Raw genomic sequence first — 16,610 nt, 5'->3', positions numbered from 1 at the left:
GTCTAGACTTGGTAACCCCCAGGGTCTCAGCCCTCACGGCTCCGTTTCTATGATCCTGTGAGACCCCAATCCCCCTGTGCACAGACCACGTCCCTGCTTCCAAGGACACAGGCTGGCCGTGACCTCATGTGCAGGCATGGCCTCAGAATTTATTTAGTGGCTTTTTTTTTTTTTTAAGTAAGTTTTGGATCTCGTCCTAAAAGAATTTTCTAGTCCCTACATGCCTAGAATGGCCAAGCCACTAAGCAGCAGCAGGTGACGGGTATAAACTCCGATTATTCCGGGCTTTTTGCCACCAGAACCCTGTAGCGTCACGGATCAGGGCTGGTGGCCTGCCGTGCCCGTCCACAGCCACCTGTGCCCGACCAGCGTGAGCACAGGAGACGCCTGGAGCCTGAGCCTCGCTTCTGCAGACCCCAGAGTCCCGCAGGGGCCTTGGCCTCGAGGCGGGAGACCCCCGATGCTGGCCCTGCTTCTGTCTCCAGCTCCCTGAGTGGTCTCGGGCGAGTGGCTCACCTTCCCTGGGCCCTTGGTCTGCTACCCCCTCCCTCGTGGACGGCCTGGGCTCCAGGGTCCTCGTGGCCTGGGTCGTTCCCGATGGGAGCCCTCTGGTCCCTTGCAGCTCTGAAGTCGGAAGCTGCCGCTGACACACAGGTAGAGAAGCGACGTCGCTTGCACGGAGAAGGGTTTCTAGCGGGTGGTGGAAAACCGTTCAGACTTTGCAGGTCACCGGAAGCAGGGCGTTAGGAAAAGCTCCTCTCTCGGTCAAGGCTGTGCACCGGGCAGCGGGCTGGCTGGAAAGGCAGTGAGCCCCCTGTCCCTGCAGGTGTGTAAGTGGAGGCTGAATGCCCAAATGACGACTCCACAAGGGACATTTGAAGTTCCTTTGTCCCAAGGAAAGAGGGAGCTGCCCTTTACCAGGCTCCTTCTGGACTGCACTTGGGGTGCCCTCTCCTCTCGAGTCATCCTGGTGGCCTGGGGGGCGGGTGTCGCTAGCCCACGTTACAGAGGCGGAAACAGGGGCGCGGTAACCCACACGGGAGGCCGGAGGTGCCAGGTCGGGCTGCGCCTCCCTCAAGGGGCCTGGAGAGCGCCGTGAATCCGGGCCTCCCGAGGCAGCGCGTGCAGGAAACCGTGTGGGAGGGACGCGTGGCGAGCACTGGCCAGCCCTCCCCCCCCCCCCCGATGTGGGGTGCAGTGTGGACCCGAGGGGGACCGTTTCCTAAGCCACGGCAGGACCGCCTGCCCCGCCACCTGCATCTGGGGACCAGGTCTCATGCGGGGGCCACACCCACCTGACCCTCACCCCTAGTAAACGTGGCCTGGGGGATGCCCTAGAGTCCCGCGTCTGGCCGCCTCCTCCTCCCCGGCTTCCGGGCCTATCCCTCTCTCTCCCAGAGCTGCTGAGAAACGCTGGCGGAAGCTGGGTCCGGCTCCCTCCCAGCCCAGCTGACCTGGACCCCCTAACCCCCACCCCTCACCCCCCACTGACCCGCCTCCCGCCCCCCCTTCTCTTTCAGAATGAGATCACCCACGATGAGCACTGTGCCGCCTGCAAGCGAGGGGCCAATCTGCAGCCCTGCGGCACCTGCCCGGGGGCCTACCACCTCAGCTGCCTGGACCCGCCCCTCAAGGCCGCCCCCAAGGGCGTGTGGGTGTGTCCCAAGTGCCAGCAGAAGGTAAGGAGGCTGCGCTGCGGGGCGGCCAGCCCTCCCACCCCCACCCTGCCTCTCTCCCTGTACCGGGGGACCCTCCGCACAACATCTGCAGCTGCTCACACTGTGTTTTGGGGTCGGGTCGGGCCGCGGAGGGGTGACCAGAGGGGCCGACGTGGGAGAGGCTTTCTCCGCCTCGGCACGACCCAGTGACTCCAGCTCTGGCCTCAAAACTCCTTCCCGGGTGGAGCTGGACCGATAACACAGACCACAACGATAGCACTACTTAGCAGCTCCCATCTCCCTGCTGACACACGAATGAAAACCAATCAGGTTCAAAAAAACAGTAACACTCCCTTCCGGTGGCCATGTGGTGAGGCAGGCACTCTTAGACGGTGCAGAATTTTATCCGAGCCTCAAAAGCGCGCGTACCTTTTAAACCCAGAATCTAGCTTTGGGGAACGCAGTCTAAAGAAATGATCCAAATACAGATAGGATTCTGGGCACAAAGAAGCCCCTCGCCCCTTACTTACAAAGGAAAGACACAGCCTACTTCAAAGCAGCAGGAGATAGTGGAATTAATCCCAGCGGGTGCACTCAGTGAGATGTTGTGTGGTCATTGAAAATGATCTTTGCAAAGGTTTTGTGATTCTTTGGACTTGTTCACCGTATGGAATTAAGTTTAAAAAGAAAAAGAGAGAGAACTCTAGGCTTCATAGCCGCTGTACAGTTGAATCATCAGCTCCCTGAGAAAAAGTGTAGGCCGAATAACCCAGGGAGAGGGTGGGTACAGTGGGCCCTATGTCACTGTGCCACCAGCCCCTGCACCGTGACTGCCCGGGGGTCGCAGCTCTTTGCAGGAAGGAAGAACAGAATGCTGTTCCCCGCTTCGGCATGACGGTGGGGCCTCACCGGGCACTCGATTTGCCCCCCGGCTGGCCTGGGGCTGCCCGGCACAAGGGAAGAACACCCCAGTGGTCATTCGCGTATTCATTCATTCAGGAAAAATCAGAACCTCCTCCCCGCCAGCACGGTCTGGGGCCCTGGCGATACGCAGGCTCCTGTCCTCGGGGAGCTCTGGGAGCCAGATCGTGAGGCAGGAGGGACGGGCTCCCTCCCGTCCCAGCTGAGGAACCTGCAGCTCAGGAAGCCTTGCTCCCCCCACTCCCGCCCCCCAGCGCTGCGCGGCCAGACCGAGGCAGGCTCTGGCCCGTCTGCTTGTTCATTTCCCCATGTGCCCTCTAGGCCTTAAAGAAAGACGGTGGCGTGCCCTGGTCCGGGATGCTGGCCATTGTGCACTCCTACGTCACCCACAAGACAGGTAAGACGGTCTTGCTCCCTTCCCTCCCACCCCACCCAGTCCCCTGGGCTCGCCCTGGGCCCATCCTCAGCCATTCCTAGCCAGGGCTCTGCGCGGAGGGACCCTGGGAGCGGTGCGGCGTGCAGGGCCATCACTGTGGGGGGAGCGGGGGCTCATCTCCAGTCCCTGTGTCCTCAGCCAGGGCCACTGGCTTCTGCGGGAGGATGTGGCCAGAATGGCCCGTGGGCTCGGGTTCTCCGTGCTTCTCCCGCTCGCCCACGGCCCGGCCTTTTTGCTCACCTAGTTTGCTGGCTCACCTGGCCTTCTCTTTCCTAGTCAAGGTAGAGGAGAAGCAGAAGCTGCTACAGAGAGGCAGCGAGCTACAGAGCGAGCTCCGGCAGCTGGAGGAGTGTGACCGGCGCCTGGCCTCGGCGGTGAAGGTGCGCTGGGGGTGCGGGGCAGGGGGCTGGGGGACCTTACGGCCGCGAGATACAAGGCCAGGGTTTTGCTGTCCCGTCCCTGAGGCCCCAGGAGAAGACGGACTCACGGACGTCGCTCCGCGAGGCGGAGTGCGGCTCTGATCCGCTCGACGTTCAGGTCTTGAGCGGTTGGACTTGGGGCTCCTTCCTGGCTCTTTGACTTTGGCAAAGCTCTCGGAGCCTCAGGCGCTTCGTGCGTGATGTGAACGCGATGATTTCTCTCCCGTAGTGTGGTGGTCGTGATAATGTGATGGTCGTGATGGTGGCGATGGTGGTGGTGATGGCTGAGGTCGTGGAGGGGATAATGGTGGTGAGGGCGGTGCCAGGCCCTAGTGAAACTCTTTAAAGGCGGTATCTCATTTAATCTCTCAAGAGCCCGGGCAGAGGCTCTCTGATCATGCCTATCTGGGAGTCGGGACACAGTTTCAGGGGGTAGGAGTGGTTTCCCCGAGCAGCAGATGGCTGACGCTGTAGCCTGCGCACCCGTCCTGGCTGCCTGACGCACGTGACACGTAGAGAGCCCACGAAGAGGCAAGAGCACAGCAGGCGGGAGCAGAGCAGAGAGCGGGCTGGCAATCCGTAGGTCTCCTGCAGGTGCTGTCGTTGAGGCTGAACCGGCCCCAGCTTCCTCCAGGAGGAGGAGGGGTAGACGTGGTCAGCAAGGCAGCACCACAGCCACGAGGGAGAACGTTCCACACTCTGGCACAGGCACGCCGTTTCTAGCCCTGAACTCTAAAACGGATTTCTCCAGCGCTGCCGGAGGCCCTTGGCCGGCGTCCTTCGGGCCCCCGCAGTGGAGGGGAGGAGCTGTAGGGGGAGAGGGGCCGAGAGGGCGGCGGCCCCGGGACGCCTGCACGGTTGAATTCTGAGAGCCTCCCCCTGCCCCTCTCTCCCCCTGACAGAAATGCCTAGAGCTTAAGACGAGCCTGCTGGCCCGGCAGAGGGGCACCCAGACATCCCTGGACCGCCTGCGGGCCCTCCTGAGACTGATACAGGGCGAGCAGGTGCTGCAAGTTGCCATGACGACCACCGGCCCCGCCCCGCTGCTGGCCGGGCCCTGGACCAAGCCCTCGGCAGCAGCCATGCACCCCGCCCTCCAGCAGCCCCAGGGGCACAACTGACCCCGAGGGACCGGCTTCACACCCACGGAAGGTTCCTGGGACCCCGCTCACCAGACCTGAGGGTTCTGTCCGCCTTAATTCATAAACACTATGAATTTCAGACGAAACTAAAACCAGACCGAGAGAGAGAGAGACGGAGGAAAGAAGGGGAGAAGGAACCGGGACGGGTTGGGATGCAGTCCCACCCTCCACGTGCGGACGGGACCCCAGGAGGCCAGGTGGGCGCGAGACGGCCGGGCGCACAGTCAGTCCCCCGGCCGTTGGGGGGCTGGCCCGGGCCCCTGGCTTCCAGGCACAGCTGTCTCCCCGGCCTCGTGCTGTCTCCCCCGGGGGAGAGAAGGGCAGAGAGAGGTTGGGAGGGGAGCCGGGGACCTAGCTGACTAGTAGGGGTAGTTGGGACGAGCAGTGGGTAGCGAATCTAGGTAGGGGCCCGGGGCTCGGGGCTCGAGGCCGCAGGGCTCCAGCGCCTTCCGGATCGCGGGCCCTTGTCAGTCAGTATTATTAGCGTTAAGAGTCACAGCTGTTGAACTTGAAAGAAACTACACTGTGGGTCCCTCCAGGGACGCTGCGGTACCCACCTGCCAGGGTCCCCGCGTGCCCCCGAGGCTCCTTCCCTTAGCTGATCGTTTGGACTCCCTTTTGCCACCGACGTATTCTTCTCATGGAGCTTTTTGGGCAAGACGGGGCTGCAGGCACGCAGGGGAGGCACGTGGCAGGTTTCCTACTTGGGGTTGAATCCTTCAACTTAACGACCGAAGCCTTTTCCTTTCTCCCCTCGAAGAGCCGATAAAGCGTTCCACTCCTCTTTTCTTGCCAGTACAGACACTATGCCAAAAAATAACTTTACATTTTTGTATGGCGTTTTTATTGTAAGCTATTTCATGTGAAGGGGGGATGCCTGCGGACTTCTTCTCCCGCTTCCGGTAGTCTCAGCTGCAAGGTACGAATGCAAAAGCCCTTCCTGGGGGACCCCCAACCTGGAGAGATCCGGAGGGTTCTTTCAGAAGGGGGCTGGGGGGCGGGGAGAGAGGGTGGGGAGGGAGAGGGGGCCGTGGCCTCCGGAGGGTTTGGCCTTTGGAGACTCGAGAGTCCCTCTTCTTGCTGCCTCCTTGAGTTAGTGAGAGCGGAGGGCGCCGTCCTAAAAGGGCTCCCGCGTCTTGGGCTGGGTCGTCACACCCCGCCTCCGGGCTTCTCCGGTCCCGAGGGGCCTAGCACGACGGGATAGGCGTCGGGGAAGCCGCAGGGCTCCCACCCCAGCATATCACACGGTGCCGCGCTGCATCGGACACACGTGCGTGCGTGCACACGCGGCCCCAGACGCGCACGCGCACGCCGACAAGTGCAGAGCAGGGAGGCTGGCCAGAATCCCACGGGCTGCCGTGGTCCCTCCTGTCATTTTCTCGACTCCGGGAGAAACTGTGCTGTACGATACAGATCTATTTTAATACACTCAACACTGGGTTGAACAAGATTTTTATATTCTTTTATTGATGAACAAAGTGAGCTGTGAGACACACGTCTTCTATATTGGTTACTCTAGATGCCAATTGTGTGTCACTGCGTGGCTTGCGATGTAAATGTCTTCAGGTTCCTTTCTGTTGGTTCGTTTTTCTTCTTGGATGGATCGGATTCAATTTTTAAAAAAAAAAACAAAACGTAATGGGAGGATGTGAGAGGTTGGACCCGGGAGGGGTAGCTGCCGACGTGTCTCGAGGCGTAGTAGCGTTTTGGACCAAGGAGGACCGTCCAGTGGATAGCGAGGATAGAGGAAAGTGTTTGTCTTAAATATGCCCATGTAGTTTTCCTTCTGTACGATGCATTAAACGCAACTGATGATTTCAGAGCCGTGTGCTTCTCGTTGCCGTGCCGTCAGCAGAGAGGCCTCCGGGGGCACACGGGGCGGGGAGCCTCGCGGAGTGGAATGGCGGGGTCCTGCCGCGGGCCCACCCCCAGGGAGGGGGGCAGCGGAGAGCTCGTGGGCACCCCCCAGAGGTGGCAGGTGCACCTGTCGGGACCAGGCGGAGGCTGTCCAGCGGCAGAAAGCCTCCAGGCCAGGCGCTGGGCGGTGTGGACCCCGCTCCCTCACTCGTTCCTGCTTCTCTCGGCCCATCGACAGCACCTGCCTTTTCTGTTCCACACGAGGTCCCACGGCCACCCTGGGGCTTAGTCCTTGGCCTTTCAGGAGGGCGGCCAAACTGGGGAGCCAGACCCCCCACCACCACGTCCTAGCTCCAGGGGCCTCCGGGCAGCTCAGTCAGGTGAGGAGGAACCCAGCTCCGGACAACCAGATGTGGCCGAGGGCAGGATCGGATACGGAGTGACGGCCGACTGGAGCCCCAGGACTGGGCGATGTGCCCAGAGACAGGGGAGGGCTGGGCCACCTGGCCGGGGTCCCCGACAGTCCTGTCCGGTTTCCAAGCTGGCCCAGAATCACATGGTTCGGGCGGGGCCTAGAACTCAAGGCCGCTCTGCCCGACCCCCAGCCACAAGATCCCTCCCCCCCCCGCCCCCGAAAGCCGGCCAGTCTCAGCCCCGGGGCCCCCGGGGAGCCCCTCGCCCTCCTGGCTGGGGGACTCAGAGCCCCCTTGTTCTGAGTTCCTTATGTTCCTCCCACCTTTTGGGGTCCTTTCCAGTCAGGCTGCCTCTGCTCCCCTGGAGCTGCCCAGTTCAGGGTCAGGAGTGACCTTCCTGTGGCCAGACCTAGCGGGTGACACCTTGGCCCTCCTGCTGGAGGAGACTCCGGGACCCCCCCACCCCCCACCCCCCTCCCCCGCTCGCCTGTTTATTCCAGTTTCTCTCTTCCACCTAATCGCTGAATGCCCGAGAGCCCCGGTCTCCCAGTCTGTGCTCTGACCTCTCTGCTCCCGAATTCCTTGGCTGACCTCGTCCCGCCTCATGGTTTTCCGTGTCTATGCTGGCCGCTCCCAACTCTTACCTGCAGACTGGGCCTCTGCCACGCACCCCAGCGCACTGGGCACCAGCAAGCGTCTGTCCCCGCCGGGCCAGCTCCCCTGCTCGTGTCCTGTGTCCGGGAGATGCCACCGTCCTGATAACACGGGCTAGCGCCCCAGCGGCCTCACCCTCCGCCCCTGGTCATCGGCAGTGCCCTCGGAATACACGCGGGAGGTGGCCGTGTGCCCCACCCACGCCAATGTCACCTGGGTGGGTCTCAGCCCACCGCCTCACCGGGATTACCGCAGCCACGTGCTCCTCCCCCATCTCGCTGCCGTCGGTTCTCGAGCCAGCAGCTAGCAGGACGAGGCCTCTGCCGAAACCCCGCTTCACGGCCCATCTTGCCCAGCAACAGCTCAAGCCCTACAAGGGCCACGCTTACCGAGTTCCTGCCTCTCTCCAGTTTCCTCGCCGTGTTCCAGCCACGCGGCCTCCCTGCTCTACCTGGAACCCACGCGGCATGCTCCTGCCACAGGGCCTTTGCACAGGCCGCACGTGTCCTTGCCCGGCATGCCCAGCTGTCTCTTCGATTGGCTCCCCCGCTTGCACTCGCTCAGGGAGTCGACCACCGTCCCCCCTCCGTGCAGCTGCGCCCAGTCACCCAAAGACTTGGCACCTCCTCTCCTTCCCTGTTGATTCCTTAGGCTTTAACAACTTGCTATGATTCACCTTTTTGACTTTGCTTCACAAAGGCAAGGAAGTTGGTCGCTTTTACTCACCAATTCCCGGCATCTAAAACATTGCCTGACACACAGTAAGCAGGAGCTCGGTAAATACTCGCGGACTAAATGAAGGAGCCTTTCGAGAAGCAGCTGCCAGGCCGCGGGCTGCCTCCGTCCTGGTTCAGGACCTGGTCCCCGCAGGCTCCCGGCTCCCAGTCCAGCTGCCAGGCCCATTCGGCCCCTGAGGGTGGAGGGTGGGGGCAGGAAGCTGGAGAGACGGGGGCTGCCCGAGCCCCTGCAGCTGCAGAGGGGGGCGGGTCCACGCTCCGCCTTGTCCCTGTCCTCCAATCCCACGGGGGGGGGTTCCAGAGCCCTTGCTGCCACCACGAAAGGCAGGGGCTTAGGCACGGGTGGCGGGGCGGTGCGGGGGGGGGTTGTCCAGGACCCTCAGAGCAGGACAGGAATTCCCTCCAAATTTGGATGAACCCCCCCCCCCACCACCCCTGCTCCCAAGACCACACAGTTTAAACAGAAATGAATTCTCTGCCAGTTGGGCTGGTTCCCCCTGGGACTGGGGGACAGAAGCTGTCGCAGGCTCCCAGCTCCTTGTCATTTTCTGTCTGTAACTTGCTGGCGAGCTGTGGCGTTCCCTGGCCCGTAGACCCATCACCCCGATCTCTGCCCCCCGTTCCCGTGCTTTGTCCCGTGTGCGGGTCTCTGGCAGAGCGGCTCTTCTGCGAGGGCAAGGTCACACCGGGCCAGGGCCCACCCTCATGATTTCACACAAACGTAGCCATCCCGTTTCCAAATAAGGTCACAGTCACTCGTCCTGGGGGTTGGGACTCCAACCTCTTTTTGGAGAACACGATTCAACCCATGACAGACACCCTTCCTGGGTTGTCTGAGATCTGCTTCCCGTGGCTTCTGCCCCCTGGCCCCCGGGCCCCTCGGCACTCTCCCCTTTGCCTCGTCTGCCCCCACGCAGCTCACAGGTGGAGACACCGTGGTGCCATCCTGCCCGACGACCCGCTCTCTGCCCGCCCCGTCCCGCCCGGCTCCTTCCTCGGACCCACCCAGGCACGTGACGGCCCCTCAGAGGGGACCAAAGCGCAGGGACTTGAGTGGCACTCCGAGGTCACACAGCCAGCCGGTGGCTTCAGCCTGGGCTGTGGCTCCACACCGCTGCTCCAGGCACCTTTGCTACCCTGCCCGCTGGACCCTGGTCACCTCTTGGGACACAGGGGGTCAGACGGAGGCCGCCCTGCCAAGCTGCAGGCACCCACGCTCCTGACCCAGCCACCTCGCCTGTTGGGAGCTGCCGACGGCACCCCAGGCTGCAGGTGACCACGCACAGGTGCAAGGGGACAGACAAAGGAGCACAAGCCAACTAAGTACTGACCCCGCAGGCTGGGCAGGGAGCCCAGTCCCACCCCCTGCCCTGTGTGGCCCCCCAGCGGGGGAAGGGAGCTTCCAAAGCTAAGCTCTGCTTTGACCCCAACCCCATCTTTCAGGCTCCCCAGACAACACCTGCCGTTTCTGGGTGATGTTCCTGGGTGGGTTCCGGTGACGGCATTTCTGCACGTGGAGGCCTGGGCCCATCCCGGGGAGAAGTCTGCGACCAGAGCGCGTGACCCCACCCACAGAGCCAAACCCCACTTAGGCACCTGCCGCTCACCCTGCCCCCACTGACGGGGCGGGAAGGGGTCTCTCCCCCCACAGGACCCCCGCGAGGATCCCGCACCGGGCACAGAGGGCCGGGTGCTGGCTGCGGCTGCCAGTTCCACTGGCCAGTCTCCGTGTGGCGAGGCCCCGTCACCCACCCCCAAGGATCCCTGGTTTCCAAACAGAACGGAGGGATCCCACCTACCTGCGGGACAGTGCAGCTCCGAACCGGCCCGTCTTGGAGGGGAGGCCCGGCCGGGAAAGGGTCATCGCTGGAAGGGCGGCGATGTTTCGGCCGGAGCCGGCTGCCACCGGCCAAGTCCCCGTGTGCCTCTCCGACCAGATCCGTGTTTGGGGACTTCGTGTCAGTAGTTTGCAATTAGCCGTGGTGGGCGTATTTACAGCAGGGAAATGGGCAAAGGCTACACATCAGGCCCTTGTGTCCCTAGAGAGCCAGTGGCCAAACGCCCACCGACCCGCACACACCCAGACACCCGTGCGCATGCGTGCAAATGACAGAGACGTGGAGGGCTGTGATTCCAAAGCCAGCGTGTGTCCAGACCGGCCCCAGGTGCTGTGTTTGGAAATGCAACCCCAGATTCCTCACAAAATTTCCAGACACAAGCTAATTCTCGGAATTTAGCAGTTGGCCAAAAGTGGACGGATCGAGATTGCCACGGCTTATACGTTGGTAACGTAGACACCCTCGATTCTCGTTGACCAATGTATCCAGGTATATGTCTTTGCTTCTGTTTACCTCCAACCTATCTAGATACTTAAAGTGCACACAGTCGGGGAGCCCGGACGGCTCCGTCGGTTCAGTATCTGACTCTTGGTTTTGGCTCAGGTCGTGATCCCAGGGTCACGGGCTCGAGCCCCTATCGGGCTCTGCACTGCGCACGAAGCCTGCTTAGCATTCTCTCTCTCCCTCTGCCCCTCCCCTACTCGTGTTCCCTAAATAAAGTGCATATAGTCATGTCTTGCTTTTATGTCCATCTTGACAATATCTGCCCTGCTCTTCATTGTAGAATGTAGTACATTAACATTAGGAAATAACTATTGAGGGGCGCCCGGGTGGCTCAGTCGGTTGAGCGTCCGACTTCGGCTCAGGTCATGATCTCGCGGTTCGTGAGTTCGAGCCCTGCATCGGGCTCTGTGCGGACAGCTTCCGGAGGCTCCGCGATCTTCATTAATTCCAACATATCCAGGTTTCAATCTGTTCTCATTTCCCATCACCTTGAAGAACTTCCTTTGGCATTTTCTGTTGTTGTTCAGGTCTGCTGATGAAAAAAATTCCTTAGTTTTTTTTGTTTTTTGTTTTGTTTTGTTTTTCACCTAAAAAAAGTTTTGATTCAACCTTTTATCTTAAAATATTTTTGACTGACCGAGAATTGTGGTTTGCGCACTGTCCCCCTCCTTTGGGCAATTTATGATCGTTCCTTTACTGTGTTGGAACAAGACCTTATTCCATTGTCTTCTGGCCTAAATAGTTTCAGCTCGTAGGTCTGCTGCACCCAACGGCTGGTCTGCTGTATCATTTTTTTCTGGAAGCTTTCAAGATTTCCTCTTTACCTTTGGTTTTCAGAACCTTCACTATAGGGTGCCTCTGTGTCGTTTTCTTTGTATTTTATCCAGTTTGGGGGTTCATGGAGATGACTGAATGTGAAAACGTATGTCTTTGACCAAACTGGAAATACTTTTAGCCGTTAATTTTCAAATACTTTTTGTGCCCTATTCTCTCCTGCCTCCAGAACTCCAGTTACATGTTTGTGAGCTATTCTGATATTGTCCCGCAGGTCTCTCAGCCTCCGTTCATATTTTTCAATCCTTTTACTCTATTTTTTTTTTAAAGTAATCCTTAGGCCCAACGTGGGGCTCAAACTCACAACCCCGAGATTACGAGTTGCATGCTCTACAGATCGATCCATCCAGGCACCCCCATTTGACTCTTTATACTTTAGATTGGGTAATTTCTATTAGGCTACCTTCAAGGTCACTGACTTTCTTTTGTCATCTCTACTCTCCTAGTAAACAGAACCAGTGTTTCTATCTTGCTTTTTGGTTCCCCCCCCCCCCCCCTTGTACTGTCAGGTATTGTATTTGGTTTTCTAGAATTCCCCCTTTGTTTCCTATGATTTCTATGTTTTTTGCTGAGACTTCTAATCTTTGCATTTCTTTTGTTAATTAATAATTAATTGCATGCAAATGAGAGCGTGAATGGAGGAGGGGCAGAGAGAGGAAGAGAGAGAATCCCACGCAGACTCCACACCTTTAGCGCAGAGCCCGACGCAGGGCTCGATCCCACAAACCATGAGATGATGTTGAGCTGAAATCCAGAGTTGGAGCCTGCTTCGGATTCAGTGTCTCCCTCTCTGTCTGCCCCTCCCCTGTGTGTACTCTGTCTCTCTGTCTCTGTCTCTGTCTCTCTAAAATAAACATTAAAAAAATTGTAAAGAAAATAGTTATGGACATGGTTGGATTGAAGCCTACCATTCTGACTGGGCCACCCGGTCGCCCTATTTTTGCATTTATTGTAAGCACGTTTGCCCTTATGTGCTTGAGAAGGTGTATAATCGCTGTTTTCACATCCCTGGTCGTTATTTCTAACACCTTGGTCTCTGTTGATTGTCTTAGAGTAGGCTGCATTTTCCTGGTCATTCACATAACGATTTCTCGTTGTATGCTAGACGTTGTTATTATGTTGTAGAGGCTTTGGCTTCCGTTGGGAGTCAGGCCGCAAACTCTACTAGAAACATAAACCTCAGGCTGGGTCTTTTGGCCACAGCTGGTGTCTGTCCTGCACAGGAGTGGCTCAGGGATCAAGCAGAAATTTGGGCGGAGTTGATGCACGCGATTTAGCCTCTCCCGAGCTGTTTCTCTCCTGGGTGGAACCCCGTCCCCGCTTCCTGGTGACTGTCGTCCCAAACTCTGTCCTGTTCTCCCAGCCAAAAAGGCCAGATTTCTACCGGAGATACAGCCACTCGAACACAAGTGCCGGCTTCAGCCTGGCTCGGTTGTTAAAAGCCATGTAACGGAAGCTCACCCTGTGCCATTCGCTTTTCCAAGTGTGGCCTCCCCTCCAGACTCTGTCCTTGTTCACTCTCCAGTGCCTTCAAGTCATTGCTTTTTGTTTATTTTTGTTCTTTTGTATTTCGTCGAGTCCATAGATGTCGTCTGTGGAAAGGCCGAGTCTTGTAGGAGCTATAAAGCCCCTTGGCTTCTCTCCTGAGGAATTTGGCACGTCTCCACCTATTCACTTTTTAAGAATCCGTCTTCTACGTACAGTGTTCAGAAAAGCCTAATACCGGAGCGCCCGGCTGGCTCAGTCCCTAGAGCGTGCGACTCTTGATCTTGGGGTTGTGAGTTCAGCTCCCACGGTGGGTGTAGAGATTACTTACAAGTGGGCTCTTTTTTAAACAGTGCAATAGTGTACAACTTATGAACAGAAATAGGGTCGGGGATGCTTAGAACTTCACACAAGTGATAACACACTGTGTTTATCATGCTCCGACGTTTTCCCCTCTCGATGTACTATTTGGAGATCTACCCGTGTCGAGCCATACCGACCCAATTCGTTCATCTTTACCCTTCAGCCCCACGGACGTTAACTCCTTTATCTGTCTTCTCTTCTACCGACGGACACTCAGGCCGCAGCTGGCCACTCGCCGGGACAAGAACACTGCCCTAACACTCTTCGATTCTCCACCCAGACGCGTGATTGCTGGGCCAGCTTTCGCCTCACCGTCTGGCGAAGTTGCCCTCCAAAGTGTGCCGATTTACAGCTCTCCCAGCAGCACATAAAAGCCCGCGCCTCAAAATATTCACAGTGGTTGTGTGCGAACGGTACAATTCTGAGCGATTTCACCTTCTTGTTCCATACTTTCTGTCATTCCGTTCTCTCCCCGCTCCGAGCAGCTGTTCTTACAACAGCGGGGCTGTCTGCTCGCAAACCAGCAGAACGTGTCCTTCCTGTCTCACACCCTCTCCACGTCAGGGCAGATCCCCACCCTCGGCTGCCCGCAGGTCAGGTGAGAGGGCCGGCCGGTGCCTGCGACACGCTCCTCTGTCCCTTACCCGCTCTCCACACCTGCCCGGGTCCCGTGCACACTGCATTGGCTTGAAACACGCTGATTTGTGCGTTTCGTCGCTTGTTTACTCGCCGACTAGTCCGCCAGCCCCGGGAAGGCAGGAAGCGCATCCTACCCGTCTCTGTTACTGACAGACTGGCACTCCCTGGCTCGAAGCAGGTGCTCGGAAGCACACGGGATGGACGGCACAGGGGACAGCGCCTCCTGCACCCCGCTCGCACCCCTACAGCGGGGGACAGAAAGAAACCCCAGCTGAACCTTCTGACCGGGCAAAATGACTGGCCCGGGCCCACGCAGCTGTGGATCCGAGCTGGTGACAGAAGCAAGGTGCCCCGCCCTTGCTCCCCCAGTGACGGCGGCGTGGCTCTCCTCGGGGCAGACCGACCGACCGCGTGCATTCTGCCGGCTTTTATGTTCTGGACGGCATTCAATAATTCATCGTGGGTATCAGCGACGAGATCTGGGCAGCCTGCCTAATCTCCGGGGTCACTTAAAAACCTCTGCCGTTTCTGCAAAAGTGAATGTTTGAACAATGTATTCCCCACGTCCTGTCAACAGAGACACCCTGGAGTCCCCGGGTCCGCGTCACAACTCGTTGTCTTACGATGAAATGCACCCCACGTGTCTCCAACACATGACCACCGTGATCGCTTTCTTCTGCCGCGGGAACGACGGGGGAAATCGTGCTTCGATACAAGGAAGGGTGACAAGGCCACGCCGTGCCGAAGCCGAGATTCCGCAATTATCGTTTGTGAAAGGGAGACCATTATCAAGGCAGCCACAGGGACACGTCTCGGGGCCGCCTCTCGGAGTCAGGAAATTTGAGACATATATTTCACAGACGCGCGTCACCCTGTAAACCTTTCTGCATAATGCACGAGATTTGATTTAATGGCGTCGTTAATTCTGCTGTTCACAGCGGTGTGCTCTTAAGGGAGCCATTTTTATTTCAGGGTGGTTTTTTTGTTTTTGTTTTTGTTTTCCCTGGCAACAGAACCCGGAGGCTTTTCTGGGGTTGTGCTGGAGTGCGGGAGCACAAGACCCCTTCCCAGGCACAGGGGGGCAGAGGCCGGGCAGCCTCCCCGGAGGCCACGGCCAGGCGGGCAGCTCCTCTCCGGAGGTCTCTTGGCTCCGCTCTGGGCTCTCTGCACCTGGCTGTGGTCGGTCAGGGCTCGGAGGGTCGAATTTGAAAAAGAAGAAGAAGGAAAAGGGAAAAGGCTTTGTGGCAGAACAGAAAGTGAAGCCAGGGTCACCTTCCAAGCTGTGTGATGGGGTCGCTTTGGCCGGGGTCAGCCGAGGGCGTGAGAAGAACGCGATGGACCGAGCGCGGTGAAGGGTGAGAGCAGACGAGAACCAGCCCCTATGGAGCAGGGACCCAGCGGAACGCAGCTGCCTGTCGCCGGCCTGTGGCCCCGCGTTGCCGTGTCTGTCCCCTCACCTCTGACCACGTTCGACCTGAGGCCACAGAGCCCTCCTCTCCCAGGGAAGGCGTTCAGGGAGCAGCAGGGACCCCCTCGCAGCATCCGGGGATCCCCACCCCCTCTGCTCCAGAGGCTTTAATGGGATCGACGTCCCTGCGAACCGGATGGACGGCCAGGGCCCAGGGACGCTGGGCTACAGCCCTCACAAGGGCCGGAATCCGTGTCAGAAACGGCTCCCCGGCTCATGGGTCCAAACGGTCCTCAGTGGGAGGGGTCAGCCGTCCACTGGCAGGTGCTGGGAGGTACTGGCCGAGCTCACACAGCCCCTTCTTTAAAGACAGCAAAGCCAAGCACATCAGCTCAGGGAGGGGGATTATTAACCCCGTGAAAGTGAGAAGAGAGAGGGAGAGGTGAGGGAGGCACCCACTCTCTCCTGGGAGACCCCAGGACCCACACGGGCACCCGGGGGCATCGCTCAGTTGGGGGTCAGCACCCCATCCCAGGCCTGGACAGCCTGGGGGGATGTGCAACGGACATTTATCCTTTGCTCCCTGACAGCCCTCCCCCGCTCCATGCAGCAAGAGCTTGGGGACCCCGACGCAGTCCTGACACATGGCTTACGCTCAGTGGAGGGTGGCAGGCGACCTGTCACCATCCCGTCTGGTGCTACGGATGCACTGTTTGTGCCCCCTCACCCCCAAACCCGTACGTTGAAGCCCCGAACGCCAGGGCGGCTGTAACCGGGGACGGGGTCCTTACGGAAGTAATTCAGGTTGGATGAGGTCACGAGGGTGGGCCTTGAGCCACCAGGATTAGTGTCCTTCTGCGAAGAGACTCCAAAGGGCTCTCTCTGTCTCCCTCTCTCCCCATCCTGCCGGGCGGGGACACTGCGAGAAGGTGGCCGTGCGCGAGCCAGCCAGAGGGCGCTCGACAGAACCCCGCCGCGTGGGCCTGCAGAGCTCGAGCTTCTGGACTCCAGCCTGTAAGAAATAAACGTCTGTCGCGTAAGCCCCCAGCCTGTGGTGTTTGTGACGGAAGCCGGGCTTGATGCATCTGGGGCGCCACCCGTCCTTAACCCCAGCCCGGGGTGGGGTGCACGACTCAGGCCCAGGGCAATCGGCACAGACCCGACCACGGTGAGGGTCAAGGTGGGCACGTGGCCCAAGCCAGTCCAATCGGGGTGAATCTGGGGGGCTCTGTGCTGGGAATGCGGAACCACCTTTCTCCGCCGTATCTAAGCGGGAAACACCGTGCGCGTCTCCCAACGCAG

General features: G+C 59.2%; 1 protein-coding gene across 1 annotated transcript in view; it reads left to right on the top strand.

The window, feature by feature from the left end:
* The window catches only part of PHF21B (PHD finger protein 21B), an 89,751-nt gene extending 84,217 nt beyond the window's left edge, over window positions 1-5,534 (top strand). The window contains exons 10-13 of the mRNA XM_047866843.1: window positions 1,521-1,679; window positions 2,901-2,976; window positions 3,292-3,395; window positions 4,337-5,534. Coding sequence (XP_047722799.1) covers window positions 1,521-1,679; window positions 2,901-2,976; window positions 3,292-3,395; window positions 4,337-4,555 — 558 coding nt within the window. The 3' untranslated portion in view covers window positions 4,556-5,534. The remainder of the gene's footprint in view (window positions 1-1,520; window positions 1,680-2,900; window positions 2,977-3,291; window positions 3,396-4,336) is intronic.
* Window positions 5,535-16,610: the final 11,076 nt, after the last annotated feature.

The sequence above is a fragment of the Prionailurus viverrinus genome, chromosome B4 (assembly GCF_022837055.1).
Source record: "Prionailurus viverrinus isolate Anna chromosome B4, UM_Priviv_1.0, whole genome shotgun sequence".
NCBI classification, from domain to species: Eukaryota; Metazoa; Chordata; class Mammalia; order Carnivora; family Felidae; genus Prionailurus; species Prionailurus viverrinus.
The sequence above is the reverse complement of the archived record's forward strand: the minus strand, read 5'-3'. Positions and strand labels throughout refer to the sequence as shown.